Genomic DNA, 18003 nt, shown 5'->3' on the forward strand with positions numbered 1-18003 from the left:
CGAGCCACGTCCAATGGATATAATAAAACAGACAAAGCATTGAAATTAACAAAATAATATTATAACTCTTTGGATATTATAATTCAAAGCTCCTTATAGTCAAGTATTTCATGAGTTCCCAAATTTTACAAATTTGATGTAATATATATACATGAAGGTAGGTACATCAATCATGTTTTAAGATTTTTCATTGTTCTTTCGAGTCAATTTCTCCTTGACCTTGTACTCTATATACAGAAGAAGGCTCATATGTCGTAATACTCAATAATAAGTAATCGCATGTATAATTAATCTTAATAATCATATATTTAGAGTAAAAAACTAATATTTTTCACAGTATGAAAATAGCATTTAAATTACCTGAATTCCATATTTTCCGAAATGATATTTAGCGTTCAGACATATATAAAAAATGTCAACTGTTTACTGCTATTATTGCATGCCTTTCCTTTATGTTTTCCCATGTCATTCCAACGTTACTCGGCAAATTCTGGAATATACGCAAAAAGGTCAGGGATCATTAAAAAAGTACTGTCCAAACAGATTTATTGAAACAAGAAACGATCTTATGTGAAATGAAATTTTCAGCATAATTTAGCAAACCACTTTACAAATGTTGATATTTCCAAACAACATTTATTATGTTTTGTTCATTTTTTTATCATCAATATAAAAATGCATTTAACTGTTGTGTTTCTCCACTGTTGATATATATGATAGCAAGATTTTTATATCAGATGTATCACATATTGAGTCCGTCGTCTGTAAACTTTAAACTTTTTGAACTTCTCCTTAAAAAAACATTCACCTGGGTCAGTATACTAAGCTTTAAATTTTCCTCCATTGTTGAAGCATTTGCAAAAAAAATTATAATATGTAATGTTTCATATAATATGTATTATCATCCCTCGGTCCATATCAGCACTCGAGCTTTCTGCTCTAGTACTGATAATATATTTGATATGAAAAAAATACCATGTAATGATCTTATATCATTAAGTTAAAACATATTCCAAAAGCTTCTTACTTAATGCAATAGTACCGTAATTTCCATACATAAACTAATGTTTGATACTTTACAAATGCATCAGACCATTTACACACAAAACAATAAACCACCTACTCCCAAATTTAATAAAATAGAATAAAGTTATTATTTGTATGAAAAGTTCTAAGCCATGCAATTGCAATGTGATAGAAAAATGTGTACAACGAAAAAAGGGGTGCATTGGAAACTTGGCTTGTGAACACAAAATAAAGGCATATGAAAGGAGAGATAATAGTATTGTCTTATACTTATAACGACCCACAAAAGACATTTTCTTTGACTTTCTATTCGCTAAGACAGATGTCTTGAAGTTTCTAGGTGAAATAGAAAATATATTTCAAATAAATCTTTGACACATTCCCCGTGTCCATTCTCAATTTTTAAGATCGCCAAGAGTCAAGCTGATATAATTTAATGCAGAATAAGAGATCATCAAGGTCATGGCATTTAACTTAATTCGAAAAAAAACCTGGTCTGCACGCACTTCCTAAAAAGACAGGAAAATATATAACCACTGACACTTTACTAACTGCGATATTAAGTACACCTATGTTAATATAAAGCAATAAACATTTTCATTTTAGGGAGACCTTGAGTTTAAATCTCTATTCGTGTGTATTCTTTGTATACTATTTCTTTTGAACAAAAGACTTACGCAACTTCTATTTACGTTCCCTAATATGTACTTCCTTCTTAATCTAATTCCTGCCTAAGTAACTCGTTGTATTTTTTATGATGATTATTGCTAGATTTGGATTATTAATCATCATAAGTGCTCTTGAATTAGCACTTTCACAGCCAGGTGAGTGAATTAACAAACGTGATGTATATTCTATATGTTTTGACTGTGTTTTGTTATACACATTCAAATTCATTAAAAATCAGAGGCGGATATAGAGGGTATTTCAAGGACACTCCGCCCCCCCTTTTTCTGGGAAAAATTTGATTGATTATATAGCAAGTATAGGGAATCACTGTAGCATGTCATTGGGCCCCCGCTCATGAATTTCTAGATCCGCCACTGAAAATGTATTCAATTAAAACAAAATACACGAAGTATTTTTAAGTGTACAGGAATGATTATCTATTCATCCTTTCAGTATATTAGCATGTAGCCATTCTATTTAAGACGCGTACAATCACTTTCAATTTATAATGAGATAAGTCTGCCTATGCATATTGACAACTATAAATTATACATTGCACAACGGACTTCTTATGATTAGGAAATAATTAACAGAAGACATTGTGAATTAGTAAAAAAAAAAAAAACGTTGAAAAGAAAAAGGATTTGTAAAACCATAGATGTAATGGTAAAACGAATGAACGCAAAGATGCTACTATACAAATCCTTGAAAAGAAAAAAAAATTAAAAAAAATTGAATGTCAAGATCGATTTTTTCTGCTTTTTCAACCAATGATGACAGTATAAAAGATTATGAAATGAAGAGATATATTGACTAAAAACATTTTTGAAATATTTATAACTGTCTGCATGATGAATAACATTACCGCAACATTTTTATTTACATATTTTAGGCCCCTGTGACGATTTAAATAAGGTTGTTATCGGAGATGAAAAAAGAACGTATACATATATACATAATTATACAACTGAAACTCCATTTTCTGATGATCGTTTGGTACGACAATGGTATAAAATAAATCGGACAATTGGCGATCAAATGGTACAAACACCACCTGGAGCCTTCAGCTGTGGAACCTGGTATCCAATATGGTTGAATGGTATGTTGTATCTGTCGTCAAGGTCGAAATTAATTTATACGAAGGGTAGAAGTTGGAGTGCTTTATTATTCAAACTATGTTATTATATTTAAATGATTGTTTGAATATAGTAAACAAATGTACCGGGATTATAATTTAATACGCCATCTAATGAATCAAAGTTTTACATCAAGAAAGTGTACAAATCATAAAAGTTCTTTTGTTTGATAATGAAATGAATCGTTGTAGTTATGATTGCATATAAGTCAACTTTTTTTTTATTAAGACCGTTTGATAACAATGCGAACTATTACTGGCCATCTCAAAGACTGTCATAATGAGTAAACTCATACGATACTATCAGAATTTTATATGGCATTGTTCATATCGCATGTATTACCAGCCCTAGGTTCAATATCAACCCAAGAGCCGCATGGCTCGAGGGCTGATAATACATGCGATATAAAAAATGACATGTTATGACCTTTTTATCATATACTTCAACAATGAAGAAAAATAACAGATTCATTTATTGATCAATCTAATTAAAAACCGATCTCTCATCGCTCCTGTTTCTGATATGTCGCAATCTAATTAAAAACCGATCTCTCATCGCTCCTGTTTCTGATATGTCGCGTGGGAGATCTAACGAAACCCGCTTTGAGGTCACATGTGAGTGACCTCGTAGGTGTGTCTTTTTCGACCAATGAAATTGAGTCTTCCACGATCTTGGAAGTTTAACGTAAGGCAAAGGGATGTAACTCATTTTATTTACGACGAAATCGTCAGTCAAAATAATTCATAAACTTTTTTGATTGGCTTATTAATAGGTCGTCAAGTCATTTGCATATCTTTATAAATTCATAACTTTTAGTTCACTCACATGTGACCTCAAAGCCGGTTTCGTTAGATCTCCCACGCGACATATCAGATTCAGGAGCGATGAGAGATCGGTTTTTAATTAGATTGTTTATTGATCCTCTTACGTGGTTCCTAAATAGAAGTTCAAATGGTGAGAAGTTCACGGATGTCGGGCCCCAAATTAAACTACATTCGATATGAAATCTTTCTATTATATACCTCAACAAAGAAGAAACACATTTTAATATGGACCAAACGACAAAATTAAAATATTTCAACAACATACATAATGAACATTATTTGGAAAAGTCCACTTTTTTAAAGGGGCACTAGCTGCCAAATTCATGTTCACCTATTTGACTCAAATTTTCATATTTTTTTTTTGTAACAATGTAAAACATTTTTCCAAACTATCAAAAATATCAAATAAACAATTTACAGGACATGGTCGCAATAAGATGTTGCTTAGTTTCGTGTGAAATTTAGCCAAGACGCAATCAGTTAACTATCGAGTTGACCTTCTATGACCATATAAGCGATGTAAACATAAGCACATATACGAATAGATTAAGCAACTCGTGCAATTGGATTTTTATAGGTCTGTTAAATTTTGTATTATAGATTAGAAATTTATGTTTACCGTCGTTTTTACTTTAATAAGAATGTTTTTGTGTGGATGGAATCAGTTAATCAAATTATTTACCTTTGTTTCACTTTCAATGTTGACATTCTTTTCCTTTACATCCCAGCTCCTTTGTTCTAACAGGGGTGATCTGAGCCTTAAATACCTGTACACGGAGAATGCATGCATTATTCTATCACTTTCTACGAGGTTAAATTGGAGTTCACATGAATATGGATTTAATGAGGTCGAATGATTCACTTGCTAGTGAATAACTCATTATCAATGTTTATTAGCTTAATTTGACAAAATTGAACCATTTCAGCTGATAAAAGCAAATGATTATTTCACTTTTTCACTTTCATTAATGATTGAACAAAAAAATCATACTTTTGATTTTTTTTTTATATATTTCGTAGCTAGTGCCCCTTTAAGTCTAAACTTTTTAAATTATGTTTGAAACTTTTAAAAAATGCATTTATGTAATAATTTGATTGAGTTGTTTTGTTGTTTTGTTTTATTATTTTACAAGATATACTTTCGAGTATCCAAATAATTGTTTTGTACACTATTTTGTAATGTTTTTCACTGAAAACGTAGCATTGAGATGTATTTCCCGGAATTTGCCGAGGATTCGCCATGCGATAACGTTACGGAAAGGCATGTGATACACAGTCGAAGCATGTGATAAGCTTTTCATATCAGCCCGCTAAGCACCAATTTGAAAAATATGGACTTTACGTTAATTTAAGGCTATTATCATTCAGTAAAAACTGAGACTACTATAACACATTTTATAGTAGTCTCAGGTAAAAATCATATGTCATTTAGTCTATGGCCGTGTTCACATCAAACGCCATGTACCGTAAACATGTTAACAATTAGGCCGTGTTCACACCAAACTCCATGTACAGTTAACTTGTTTACAATTAGTTTAATGTACTGGACATTGGTTTCACATTAAATTTGTTCACATCTATACACCTTGTTTAATTACCTGTACATCAGATTTGTGCACACTTGTAAACTCTATGTCATTTAAATGTTCATTACGTAGAATCGAATGAAAAGTTTTCAAACAACTTTTCTAGCAGTAAGGGAACGACCATTTGACTCTAAATAGGGGGGATGGAAATATTCCGAACCCAATTGGATAAAGAAAACAATTCTGGTTCTACAGATGATAAAAAATATTCTGAATCAAGAATTTCCCCATACATTATAGTGTTAAATGTTGAAGAAAAAAAAATTGATTACCAGCATCGAAAAAAAAAACCAACCGGAATAAAACGTTTGAGCGGAAAAAATTCTGACTCAGATAAATAAACAAAATACACCCCCCTTTTTTTGAAGTTAAGTGGTTGCTTCTTTATGAAAGCCATTTTGATGATTTGCAGTAGTTTAAAGATACTAAAGATATCTCGATTAAGCATTAGAAAACGTAGGCTGCAACAGCGTGCTTACAGACGAAGAAGAAGGATTGATATATTAGGGATCACTATATTTCTATCTTTTCTGCTTGTTTAAATGGTATTTCTTCTCGTAGAAGTATTTGGCAAAGGGAGGGGGTAATGTTTTTTTTTTTACTTTTTAAGTGTAATTTCACGGATTAGAGATACTAGACAAACAATACATTTACCTCACACTTTTTAAGTAATAAAATTGAGAATGGAAATGGGGAATGTGCCAAAGAGACAACAACCCGACCATAGAAAAAAAACAACAGCAGAAGGTCACCAACAGGTCTTCAATGTAGCGAGAAATTCCCGCACCCGGAGGCGTCCTTCAACTGGCCCCTAAACAAATATATACTAGTTCAGTGATAATGAACGCCATACTAATTTCCAAATTGTACACAAGAAACTAAAATTAAAATAATACAAGACTAACAAAGGCCAGAGGCTCCTGACTTGGGACAGGCGCAAAAATGCGGCTGGGTTAAACATGTTTGTGAGATCTCAACCCTCCCCCTATACCTCTAGCCAATGTAGAAAAGTAAACGCATAACAATACGCACATTAAAATTCAGTTCAAGAGAAGTCCGAGTCTGATGTCAGAAGATGTAACCAAAGAAAATAAACAAAATGACAATAATACATAAATAACAACAGACTACTAGCAGTTAACTGACATGCCAGCTCCAGACTTCAATTAAACTGACTGAAAGATTATGATTTCATCATATGAACATCAGGAACAATCCTTCCCGTTAGGGGTTTAGTATCATACCATCATAACATATATGAGAAGAACATAACCCGTGTCATGCCAACAACTGGTGTTTGAATAAATGTGTTTAGTTCCGATGCAAAGACCCTATAAGTGAATCAATATTAACGCCAAAATATGCAATCTTTAATGACCTGACAACAGTATCGTAACTATATCCCTTCTTAATAAGTCTATTCAAAGGTTTTGTTAGTTTTTGAGGTGAATACTGACACCTTTGTGCTTTATAAAGAATATTTCCATAAAAAATTGGATGTGAAATACCTGAACGTATAAGAAGTCTGCATGTTGAGCTATATTTACGAATGATGTCCTTATACCGATGATAAAATTTAGTAAATGTTTTGACTAGTTTGTGATATCGAAAACCCTGGTGTAATAATTTTTCAGTAATACATAAATTTCTCTCGTTAAAATCGAAAACATTGTTACATACACGAGCGAATCGTACAAGTTGAGATATACAAACACCGTAAGATGGTGACAAGGGAACGTCACCATCTAAAAATGGATAATTAACGATAGGAAATGAAAAATCATCTCTTTTATCATAAATTTTAGTATTCAGCTTTCCGTTAGTGATATAGATATCAAGATCGAGGAAAGGGCAGTGGTCATTGTTAGTATTAGCTTTATTTAAAGTAAGTTCAACAGGATAAATTTCTTTAATATACATACTGAAGTCGTCATTATTGAGAGCCAAAATATCATCCAAATATCTAAAAGTATTATTAAATTTGTTTATCAGATGTTGTTTCGATGGGTCTTTGCTTATTTTTGTCATAAATTGTAACTCATAGCAATACAAAAACAGGTCCGCAATAAGTGGTGCACAGTTAGTCCCCATTGGAATTCCGATAATCTGACGATATACGGAATCCCCAAAGCGAACAAAAATGTTATCTAGTAAAAATTCAAGGGCATATATAGTATCAAAGCATGTCCAATTGACATAGTTTTTTTGTTTATTGCTACTAAAAATGACCTAAAAGAGTTTGAACATATATATTCACATTCTGACTTTTTAAATGCCCATTTAATTAGGTGTGTGAATTTTTTCTTAATGAGAATGTGAGGCAATGTGGTGTACAGGGTAGAAAAATCAAAACTTTGAACAGATTTAAAATCACCAAATATAAGCATGCAATTTATCAAGTACTTCCAACGAGTTCTTGACACTCCAAAAGTAATTAATTCAACTATTTTCGAAGGCCTTATTTGAACAATTTATTATCAGGTTTTTAATTGTACCAAGTGTGCTGGTAAGAAGAATAGACAATTTAGTAGTGGAACAATGGCTTGAAGACGAAATAAATCTATATTTGTAAGGTGTTTTATGTAGCTTCGGAAGCCAGTACATAGTTGGGACTTTCATTGTATTTGGCTCTGCTTGTAAAGCGGTAGCTAAAAGTTTATGTTTGTTACAGATGTCGTTTTCTGAAAATGCATTTATGAGTGAATCGTTGTTTGAGTAAAGACCAGTGGCAAGTATTTCTGTGTAAGTCAAGTCGATTCGGAAAGACCTTAATTTTAAAATGAATTGTGTTCGGCAATGAAGCTGCTTTGAGTCCTGATAAGGGCTTAATAAAGCTACATTTAGTTTTATTTCTAAACAAAACAAATAAATATATCAAGTTTAGACAAATATTTCTGTAAAGAACTTTATTATAATAAGTAATTGCTATAAATATCAATTTTATTCAAAAATCGTTTCTTCCTTAAATATGCACGGTGAAACTAATGTTTTAAATGCCTAGTTTTGTGTACACTTAATCTACACAGGGCCTACATCGAGTATCGACTGCATGTAGACAAAACATGATTTACACTACATGTAAACATTGAGTTTTATCAATGGGAACGTAATTTTGTTTAGTTTACGTGTGAGTTACACTTACACAACACCGAGTTTAGGTCAATGTGAACACGGCCTTAGTTTAATGTAATGGACACTGGTTTCACATTAAAATTGTTCATATCTATACACCTTGTTTACATACCTGTACATAAGATTTGTTCATACATGTAAACTATATGTCATTTAAATGTTCATTACGGTGAACCGAATGAAAAGTTTTCGGACAACTTTTTTTTAGCAGTAAGGGAACGACAATTTGATTTAAAAAAAGGGGGGGGGGGTGAATTATTTCGATTTCCAATTGGATAAAAAAAAATCGGGTCATACAGATGATATTTTTTTTAATTCTGAATCAAGATTTTCCCCATAAATTATAGTGTTAAATATTGAAAAAAAAATTTGATTACTCCAGCATCGAAAAAAAAACCACGGAATAAAACGTAGCGCGAAAAAAAATTCTAACTCAGATAAAACAAAATATACCCCCCTTTTTTAAAGTTAAATGGTTGCACATTTATGAAAGCCATGTTGATGATTTGCAGTAGTTTAAAGATACTAAAGATGTTTCGATTAAGCATTAGAAAACGTAGGCTGCAACAGCGTGCTTAAAGACGAAGAAAGGGATTGCGATATTAGGGATCACTACATTTCTATCTTTTTTGTTTGTTCCAAATGACATTTCTTCTCCAAGGAGTATTTGGCAAAGGGAGGGGGTAATGTTTTTTTAATTTTTAAGTGTAATTTAACGGATCTGAGAAACTAGACTGACAATACATTTACCTCACACTTCTTTTAGTTATGCATTTATGAGTGAATTTTTTTTTTAGTAAAGATCAGTGGCAAATATTTCTGTGAACGTCAAGTCGATTCGGGAAGACCTTTTCAAATGAATTATGTGTTCAGCAATGGTGCTGCTTTGAGTCTTGATAATGGGTTAATAAAGCTACGTTAAGGTTTTTCTTAAACAAATAAATTAAATATATCAAGTTTAGACAATTATTTCTGTAAAAAACTTTATTAATAATTGTTATAAATATCAATTTTATTCAAAAATCGTTTTTTACTTAAATATACATGGTAAAATTAATGTTCTAAATGCCTAGTTTTATGTACACTTAATATATTAATATATAGATTCAATAATTAACCTACACAAGGCCTACATTGACTATCGACTGCATGTAGACTAAACATGATTTACACTACATGTAAACATCGAGTTTAATCAATGGGAACGTAATTGTGTTTAGTTTACGTGTGAGTTACACTAACACAACACCGAGTTTAAGTCAATGTGAACAAGACCTAAGTATATGATAAAATAAGATACAGAATGTCCAAGGGGGAAATGAAAAATAATACGAAATGAAAGGAGGTTCTTAGCTCTAAGTAAATGATAACTCAGTTGTTACTTTTCGGGAGGGATTTTTTTTTTATTCCACATTTACCAGAACCAAACTTTTTTCAAACTAGATGTGTCAAACCGACACGAATGGTCCCGTCTCAAAAAGTTGAAAAATCTGTAATTTCAATAACACATATGGACACACACATGATGGTTGTATCACATATAAAAAATCAGCTCAAAATCTGGAGGCGTATTGAAAAAAGCACGTATAACTGTGATTTTCAACAATTTTAAAAGTTGTATACCCTTAATTTTGGCAAAAATTAGTGGAGCGGACCGAAACTTACACTTGATCTGTAACTCATCATGGTTGACTCACATACAAAAAATCCAGCACCAATATCTGAAAGCATTTAATAAAAAGGTCCGTATAACTTTGATTTTCATTTTTTTTTATCAAAGTCCAAAGCCCGAAATTACAGCAAAAATTAGCCGAGCGGATTGAACCTTTAACTTGATCTGTAACTCATCATGAGTATCTCACATACCAAAAATCAGCCCAATATCTGAAAGTGTTTAGAAAAAAGTCTGTTTAAATGTCATTTTCAACAAGTTATCAAAGTCCAAAGCCCGTAATTTCGGCAAAAATTAGTGGAGCGGAACGAAACTTAAACTTGATCTGTAACTCATCATGGTTAACTCACATAACAAAAATCAGCCCAATATCTGAAGGCGTTTAGAAAAAACTCCGTATAATGGTTTGTTGCGGAAGACGGAATGACGGAATGACAGAATGACGGAATTACGGAATGATAGATTGACGGAATGACGAAATGACAGAATTACGGAATGACGGAATAACGGTCAAGGGTAAAACGATATGGCACCGACAACTTCGTTGCGGGGTCATGAAAAACCGCATTGACTTTATTTTGCCCTGTAGGTGTCTTTTTGGTTCAATTCGGTTCCACTTCCAATGTTGACATTTATAGCAGAATCATGTAAAAGAGAGACGTAGGATACCAGAGTCAAATTCATAAATGAAAAATAAACTGACAACGACATGGCTAAAAATGAAAAAAGACAAACAGACAAACAATAGTACACATAACACAACATAAAAACTAAAGAATATGCAACACGAACCCCACCAAAACCCGGATTGTTATAACACAAGCAACACGACGGGTGCCACATGTAGAGAAGGATCTGTGTACCCTTCCGGAGCACCCGAGATCACCCCTAGATCTCAGGTACACGGAAAGGTAAGCAGATTTTGCTCTATATATGGCATCCGTTGCTCATGTTATAACGAATCCGGTAAATTGTCTAATTCGGTCGGTCACATTCATAAAAGGGACGGAGATTGTAGTTACGCCGTAAGGAACATATCCGATATCATCTGTGAAACGGTTATTCCATAACGGACAACCAACTCCGTAAAATATACGAAGGGATGTTTTCAACTTCACCATTTGGAACTCTTTAATAGCTTCTTTGTAAGCAGCAAACCTTTATCAAGAAAATCATGATAGAAAATACAAGGACGGGAATATCGTATCAATTGGAAGATGTATACCCCGTATGCAGGTGCTGCTGGAATGTTTCTACTTAGAAATAGAAAGTTCACAATTAGAAAGCCGAAAGATCTCCTTTGTCGTAAAGTTTTGTTTCAACCGACCCTTATTGTCAATTTCTAGATGTAAGTCAAGATATGAGGCCGACTTAACTGTATCTGTTGTGTCCTTTATCTCCAGTTCGATTTCATAAATGCGTTCAACATAGTCACCAAATCTATATAGCGGAAAGAAGAGTTAAAGGATATTGCTAACTTTTTTGTCTTTCTTCCTAAGAAATTTCTGTATGAAGTCAGCCTCATAATAATAAAGAAACAAGTCGACAAGAAGAGGGGCACAATTGGTTCCCATTGGAATGCCGACAGTCCTCAAAACGTAACAAACATATTGTCAATCAAGAAACAAAGTATCAAGTCAGTTTTAGAGATTTTTTGTGTGAATCAAAGTGATCCTTTACTAATTAGGATTTATCCCTCCATAAAACAAGCTACTTGTATCCACGTTGGCCATTGTTTTTTATGAAACAAAGCGATACCAACTCTTTCAATTTGTCTTTTAGTTTGGAATGTGTAATACTTGTGTAAAGTGTAGAAAAGTCAAATTTTTTAATACTATTGCAAAATGAAAGAGACTTAGATTGTATGTTCTCTAAAAGATCTTTGTTTTTTTTAATATCTACATCTGATTCACATCACCTCAAGAATAGGCAGTTTCACAATAACTTAAATGCCCGGCTTTGATTACAGATACAATAGATGTTAATAATTTCGAAAGAGGCTTTGTGAAGGCATTGGAAGACTCAGCAATATATACCGTTGTTTGTAATGACGCCTAGTCATTGAGTAGTTAAGGTATCCAATACTGTGATGGAAGATCAAGTTCCTTATCTTTGGTTGAAATTCCAAAGGAACATAGAACAGGTTTTTGATTATCCAGGATTTTCTCTTTGGTAAGTGTCGTGAGGGAATATGTTAAGTTTCCAAGTGCATTGCCAATACTTTATTCGTTTATCAAGCAGTTATTGAAATAAGTTTTACCCCAAAAAATGTTGTTTGGTGCTTTATGTGCGGGGACGACAACATATTTGTCATTGAGGTAGGATAAATGTTTTGTAACATTTGGGTCTTTAAAGATGGACGTAGCATGGGCATTGATAGACCTATTCAGTTTCTTAATTCTGATTTGTATCAACGACCTCACAGCCTTAATCCATTCAGAAAGAGTGTCTACGTTTGTTTTCTCGCGCTTAGTCCATTGCCTGGCACAATCCTCGACTGAATCCATCAAAAATTTTGAAGGTGTAATTCCAATTGATGGATTTAGGCTGACGATATTATTAGTTGCAATAGGTTTGGTATGGGTATAAGAAATGAATGGTACAAACTGATCTTTGAAATAAGGAGGTGTTTTCGACTGAACTAATCTATGATGAAGGATATTGCCTAAGTTGACGCCATAGAGGCCTTTGTTGGCATAGAAAAGATTAAGAAAAAGATCTTTTCTCTTTTTCATCTTTTCCAATGCGGATTTGTTTGAAACGTCTGTGACCGCAATTATGTAACAGATAAAAATCGCAACATGAGAGTATATTGGAAAGGGACAAACATATGCTTTGTAACAGGCCACTCTTTAACAAAGAAATATTACGACTGAAATGGATTGTAAATTATTCTGTAAATTTTACGTCTAATGAATATTTTGTATCGTAACATTGTCAAAGAAATTAGTCGGTGTTCCTTGATAACGCAGACTGCGTACACCTGCCTAGCTCTTTATACGAAAAAAAAAAAACCCAAACAAACGAGGTCTGGAAGAGAGTTTGATGTCATTTGACCTTCAAAGAAATTAAGCTGACTCTTAATATCTATCATTTTGCCAATTTCTGAGGGTATCACCAGCCCAGTAGTCAACACTTCAGTGTTGACATGAAAATCAATAATGTGGTCATTTTTATAAATTTCCTGTTTACAAAACTTTGATTTTTTTCGAAAAACTAAGGATTTTCTTATCGCAGGCATAGATGACCTTAGCCGTATTTGGCACAACTTTTTGGAATTTTGGAGTGTTTTCTCTAAATGGTAGCATAATAAGAGAAGAAGAAATATTATTGTGTGGGTAGTTCGGGAATTTCCCTTGCCTGATCACGTCCTTTTCATTGACCATGAATTTAAATACAGACTTAAGCTTTTTCATGACCCGGTTATTTGTTATACCTTCTATTCTTACTTTCGATCCTTTAAAGCAATGAATTTTGCATCTATTTAATACTTCTGCACAAGGTGTTTCCTATCGTACCTGACCTTTTACTCTGTAAATCCGTATGCAAATTCCAGGTATGCTCATTTTTTTTACATAAATAAGGCCGTTAGTTTTCTCGTTTGAATTGTTTTACATTGTCTTATCGGGGCCTTTTATAGCTCACTATGCGGTATGGGCTTTGCTCATTGTTGAAGGCCGTACGTTGACCTATAGTTGTTAATGTCTGTGTCATTTTGGTCTTTTGTGGATAGTTGTCTCATTGGCAATCATACCACATCTCCTTTTTTATATATCATACTAGTTATACTTTATAACCTTTTAAGGAGCTTCTATATATTCTGTGGTAAGTGTCAAATGCCTGTTTTATAATGTCCATAAAATTCGAAAAAAGGGAAATGGCTCGGTCTTTTCTTGTTTTATCATAAGTTTTATCTTCACCGCTTGAAACACAATCGAAAGTCTAACCTTGTTTCAAAAAGAAAACCAGCCAAAAAATAACCGTGAAAAAAATCCATTCAACTTGTACATCTATTGCGATTGTAATATAACTGCATTGTACTACAATATTAGCATGGTCCTTTCGGATTTACATAACCTATTAATCTAGTTTCTGTTCTTAAATTTTGACATAAGGATGTACTTAGGTGAGGTTTAGGAATTCATGTCAAATATTCAGACTCCTTGGTGTTTTTTCATACATTACAAGGTAAAATATTATGCCCCATAACACCCATTTATTTTTTCATATAAGACTTAATACCTCATAAAAGGTCATTTACCAAAATTTTAGAAGATTCTTGATTTTCTTTCTTTTGTTTTGAGACCCAAATAATACCAATGAAAATATAAGGTAAAAGTCCGAGTCAGCCTTTTCCCGCCATATTTTAAATGTCAAATATCTCGAAAAGGAGGTCCATGACCTATCAATATTTTTAGCTTATTTTTATCCTTAACGAATGCTCTAACAGCTTATAGTATCAATTTCAAATTCTTGATTTATTAATTTTTACCTAACCTCACCTAACTACATCCTTATATAAATGACAATGCAAGTAATTGATTTCTTTTTCTTTACAGGTAACCTTTCCTCAATTCCTGGTGAAGTCTTTGTTCGAAACGTATGCCTTCAATCATTTTCAAATGAGTGTGATCAAACTTGGGCCATAAACATAATTTACTGTTGTGATGGATCATTTATTTATGAACTAACCCCAAGTCCGTTTACAGACTCAGGATATTGTTTTGGTAATTTTCTTAAAACTACTACAAGCCTGTCCCTTTATTTCCGAATATAATTTGCAGTATAAGACTAACAACCGGGTTTGTAATAACATGAACAACACGGCATGTTACTCATGAGGGTCATTATATCCTTACCTACCCAGAGCACCGTTAGTGTCACATGCAGAACAGAATCTGCTTACCCTCCCGGAGCACCTGAGATCACCCCCAGTTTTTGGTGGGTTATGTGTTGCTTAGTTTTTAATTTTCTATGTTGTGTCATGTGTACTTTTATTTGTTCTGTTTGTCATTTGGAACGTCTCTTTAGTGGTTTTTGTCTCTCTGTTGTAGATTTTAACATTGTATTTTTAACTGCAATAAGTATTACAACAGATGCTTCTAAGCATTTTATGGCAATTGATTCACAGTGATATTTAGTTGGATTCGTCTTAATCATTTAGTAGCGTAGCTTGTCTCCTTAGTATCATTTGGGAATCACGGTGATCTAAATGATGATGAACATCTTTTACTTGAAGATATCGCACAGGACCAAAATAAATCAACGATAAATAAAGCAAGCATGTATGTTTTTAAAAATTGAATAGGATGGAGGGAGGGAGGAATAATACTTCATGATGAAGGGATATCCAGAAAAGCGCTTTGTACACATAACTTATAACGGTTTCCATTGGTGCTGGCACAGATGGTAATATCGCATTTGTTGAAAGGTATTGCCCTACAGCAGACCACCTACGAATTATGCACAAAAGCTTAAGTTGCAATAGCATTAACGGTACCAATTTTCCTGCACCAGATGCGCATTTCGACAATACATGTCTCTTCAGTGATGCTTGCAACATAGGTCATCGTGCAGAGTGTATGGCACATTAATTTCTAAGGTACATATTTTAAATGTCCTTGCCAGCCGGACAATTCTGCGTATTTGCACTATATGTCACATACCTTAGCGTCCCGTCAGTACGGTTTATATATACTAGAGCTGAAAATGCCCAGTGATTAAGTTCTATACCACAATTGTGTTAATTGAGGTCAATTTATATAAAGAATACCTACGCTTCAGTAATCAGGATCAACTATTTGTGCTAGAAAATCAATATTGGATATGTGTTTTAAGGTTAGTTGAGCACGTCCTTAATTGTTAATTTCGTGATTGCGATCCTCATGAAATAGACATAAATTTATCTGCGATGTCTTTTGTCAAGTTCAATTGGATAGTAGCAAAAAATAAGGTTTACAAAACATTTCGACCAAATTCCTGCGTAATCAAGAGTTTTGGACGAGTGAGGGACGGAGATATATTATTGTATGAAATGCTTATTTAAAAATTGATGGTATACACATTACTTTTATTGCTTTTATTTTCCTTCATTCTCATAATGTGATGCAATTGCCGCATCACATAAATACAGCCATGTTAGTAAACATTAGGTGATCTTGTTTAATTAATGCACTGATGCTGTCTTTTTGTCCTTTTTTATTGGGATTCCGCCTTTCAATTTGGTTGATGGTCCGTTTATTGCCCCCTTTTGTATCATCTTTTTTTTTCCTGTAAAAATATTACTTACTAAGCATTTTTAAATCAATTGTTTTTAAAACAATGCGTTCATTTTAGGTTTACAGGAGCCTCATCAATTTCCAGGTGCCTTTTCACAATGCCAAAAAGACTCAGGTAAGGTAGTTGTTGATTTTAAATAAATATTATCTGATAGAATAGATTAATACATTGTCTTTTAAAAAATAAGATGTTTTCATTAATTATTTTTGATATGAATATTTTACTCTCTTTAATGACATCTTAATATTCATTGATTAAAATGATACAATGATTTTGCATAACACTTATTTATATATAGTTGTGTTCATATTTATGAATGATTTTAATAATCTATGTAAAATTAACATTCATCAAGGATTGGAAATCTATTTTCTTTGACATTTTAAAAAAGAAAATGATTGTCCAGTTTGACATTATTGCACATGCTTGTATTGATGCTTTTCCTTGTATCTGACACTAACCCTTGTATTACTGATTAAGATTTTGAACTGTATTGAGATAATTCAAAATAAAATGTTTTGATTTTCATTATGAGATTTATCTTAATTGAAGAAAAGATCTTTTTTTTATACAAAATCCGTTTTCTCACAATACCCTTCATTGTATTTTCTTTTGTCTATCGTATCGCTAAATACTTTGAACATTTTATCACTTAATGGATAATGACATGGTTAGGGTAAAATGATGTTAATTTGAAATGTTTGTTGATCGTATAGCTAAATATTTTGAACACTTTATTTATATATTGATAAATGGTTAAAGTAAATTTTCTCTAACTGTAATTTTGTTAAACGTATAGCTAAATACATTTGAATATTTCATCTCTTTATTGATTAAGAATTGGTTCAAGTAAATGTAGTAAATAGGTGCGTACTTTACTTGATTGTACAAATCTTTTTATTTGAGTTGTGTATTAATCTTTTTTCTATTTAATCATGTTAATATCAAGGACGAACATAGTAAGTATCATTAATTTAGACCTCAATAGAAACCAAAAACATGTAATGTTTGTCCCTAATATTTTATTAACTGTGCATTGGCATTCAAATATCGCAGATCAAATTTTTTCGTTTATAGTGTATTAATGTATGTTTTTTGATTGAGTTAAGCCTGCCAATGGATATTTTATCGTGTGTTTTTTTATGTTGTGATGTTATACTATTGTTTCAGAAAAAGTGAGAACGGATCCGTTAAAACGTTTAATCCCGCTGCAAATGTTTGCACCTGTCCTAAGTCAGGAATCTCATGTACAGTAGTTGTCGTTTGTGATTTGTAATTTATACGTGTTATTCGTTTCTCGTTTTTATTTTATATTTTATATAGATTAGACCGTTGGTTTTCCCGTTTGAATGGTTTTACACTAGTAATTTTGGGGCCCTTTATAGCTTGTTGTTCGGTTTGAGCCAAGGCTCCGTGTTGAAGGCCGTACATTGACCTATAATGGTTCACTTTTTTTAAATTGTTATTTGGATAGAGAGTTGTCTCATTGGCACTCACACCACATCTTCCTATACTTAGTTGACATACTGTTTCCTAAATATGTTATAAGAAAAAGGCATGATACATATATTCAGTAGTTGTTGTTAGTTGGTGTGGTTCAAGAGTGTTTCTCGTTTCTCGTTTTTTATATATATATATATATGAGACCGTTGGTATTCCCGTTTGAAAGGTTTTACACT

General features: G+C 32.7%; 1 protein-coding gene across 1 annotated transcript; it reads left to right on the top strand.

Moving 5' to 3' along the window:
- Positions 1-1729: 1729 nt before the first annotated feature.
- Positions 1730-16542, top strand: LOC143070748 (uromodulin-like). The gene is made up of 4 exons (XM_076244916.1): positions 1730-1850; positions 2588-2794; positions 14605-14772; positions 16382-16542. Exons 1-4 carry the CDS (start codon positions 1781-1783, stop codon positions 16462-16464), a joined length of 528 nt encoding a protein of 175 aa, XP_076101031.1. The 5' UTR covers positions 1730-1780; the 3' UTR covers positions 16465-16542.
- Positions 16543-18003: the final 1461 nt, after the last annotated feature.

Source organism: Mytilus galloprovincialis, chromosome 4 (genome assembly GCF_965363235.1).
Source record: "Mytilus galloprovincialis chromosome 4, xbMytGall1.hap1.1, whole genome shotgun sequence".
Lineage (NCBI taxonomy): Eukaryota > Metazoa > Mollusca > Bivalvia > Mytilida > Mytilidae > Mytilus > Mytilus galloprovincialis.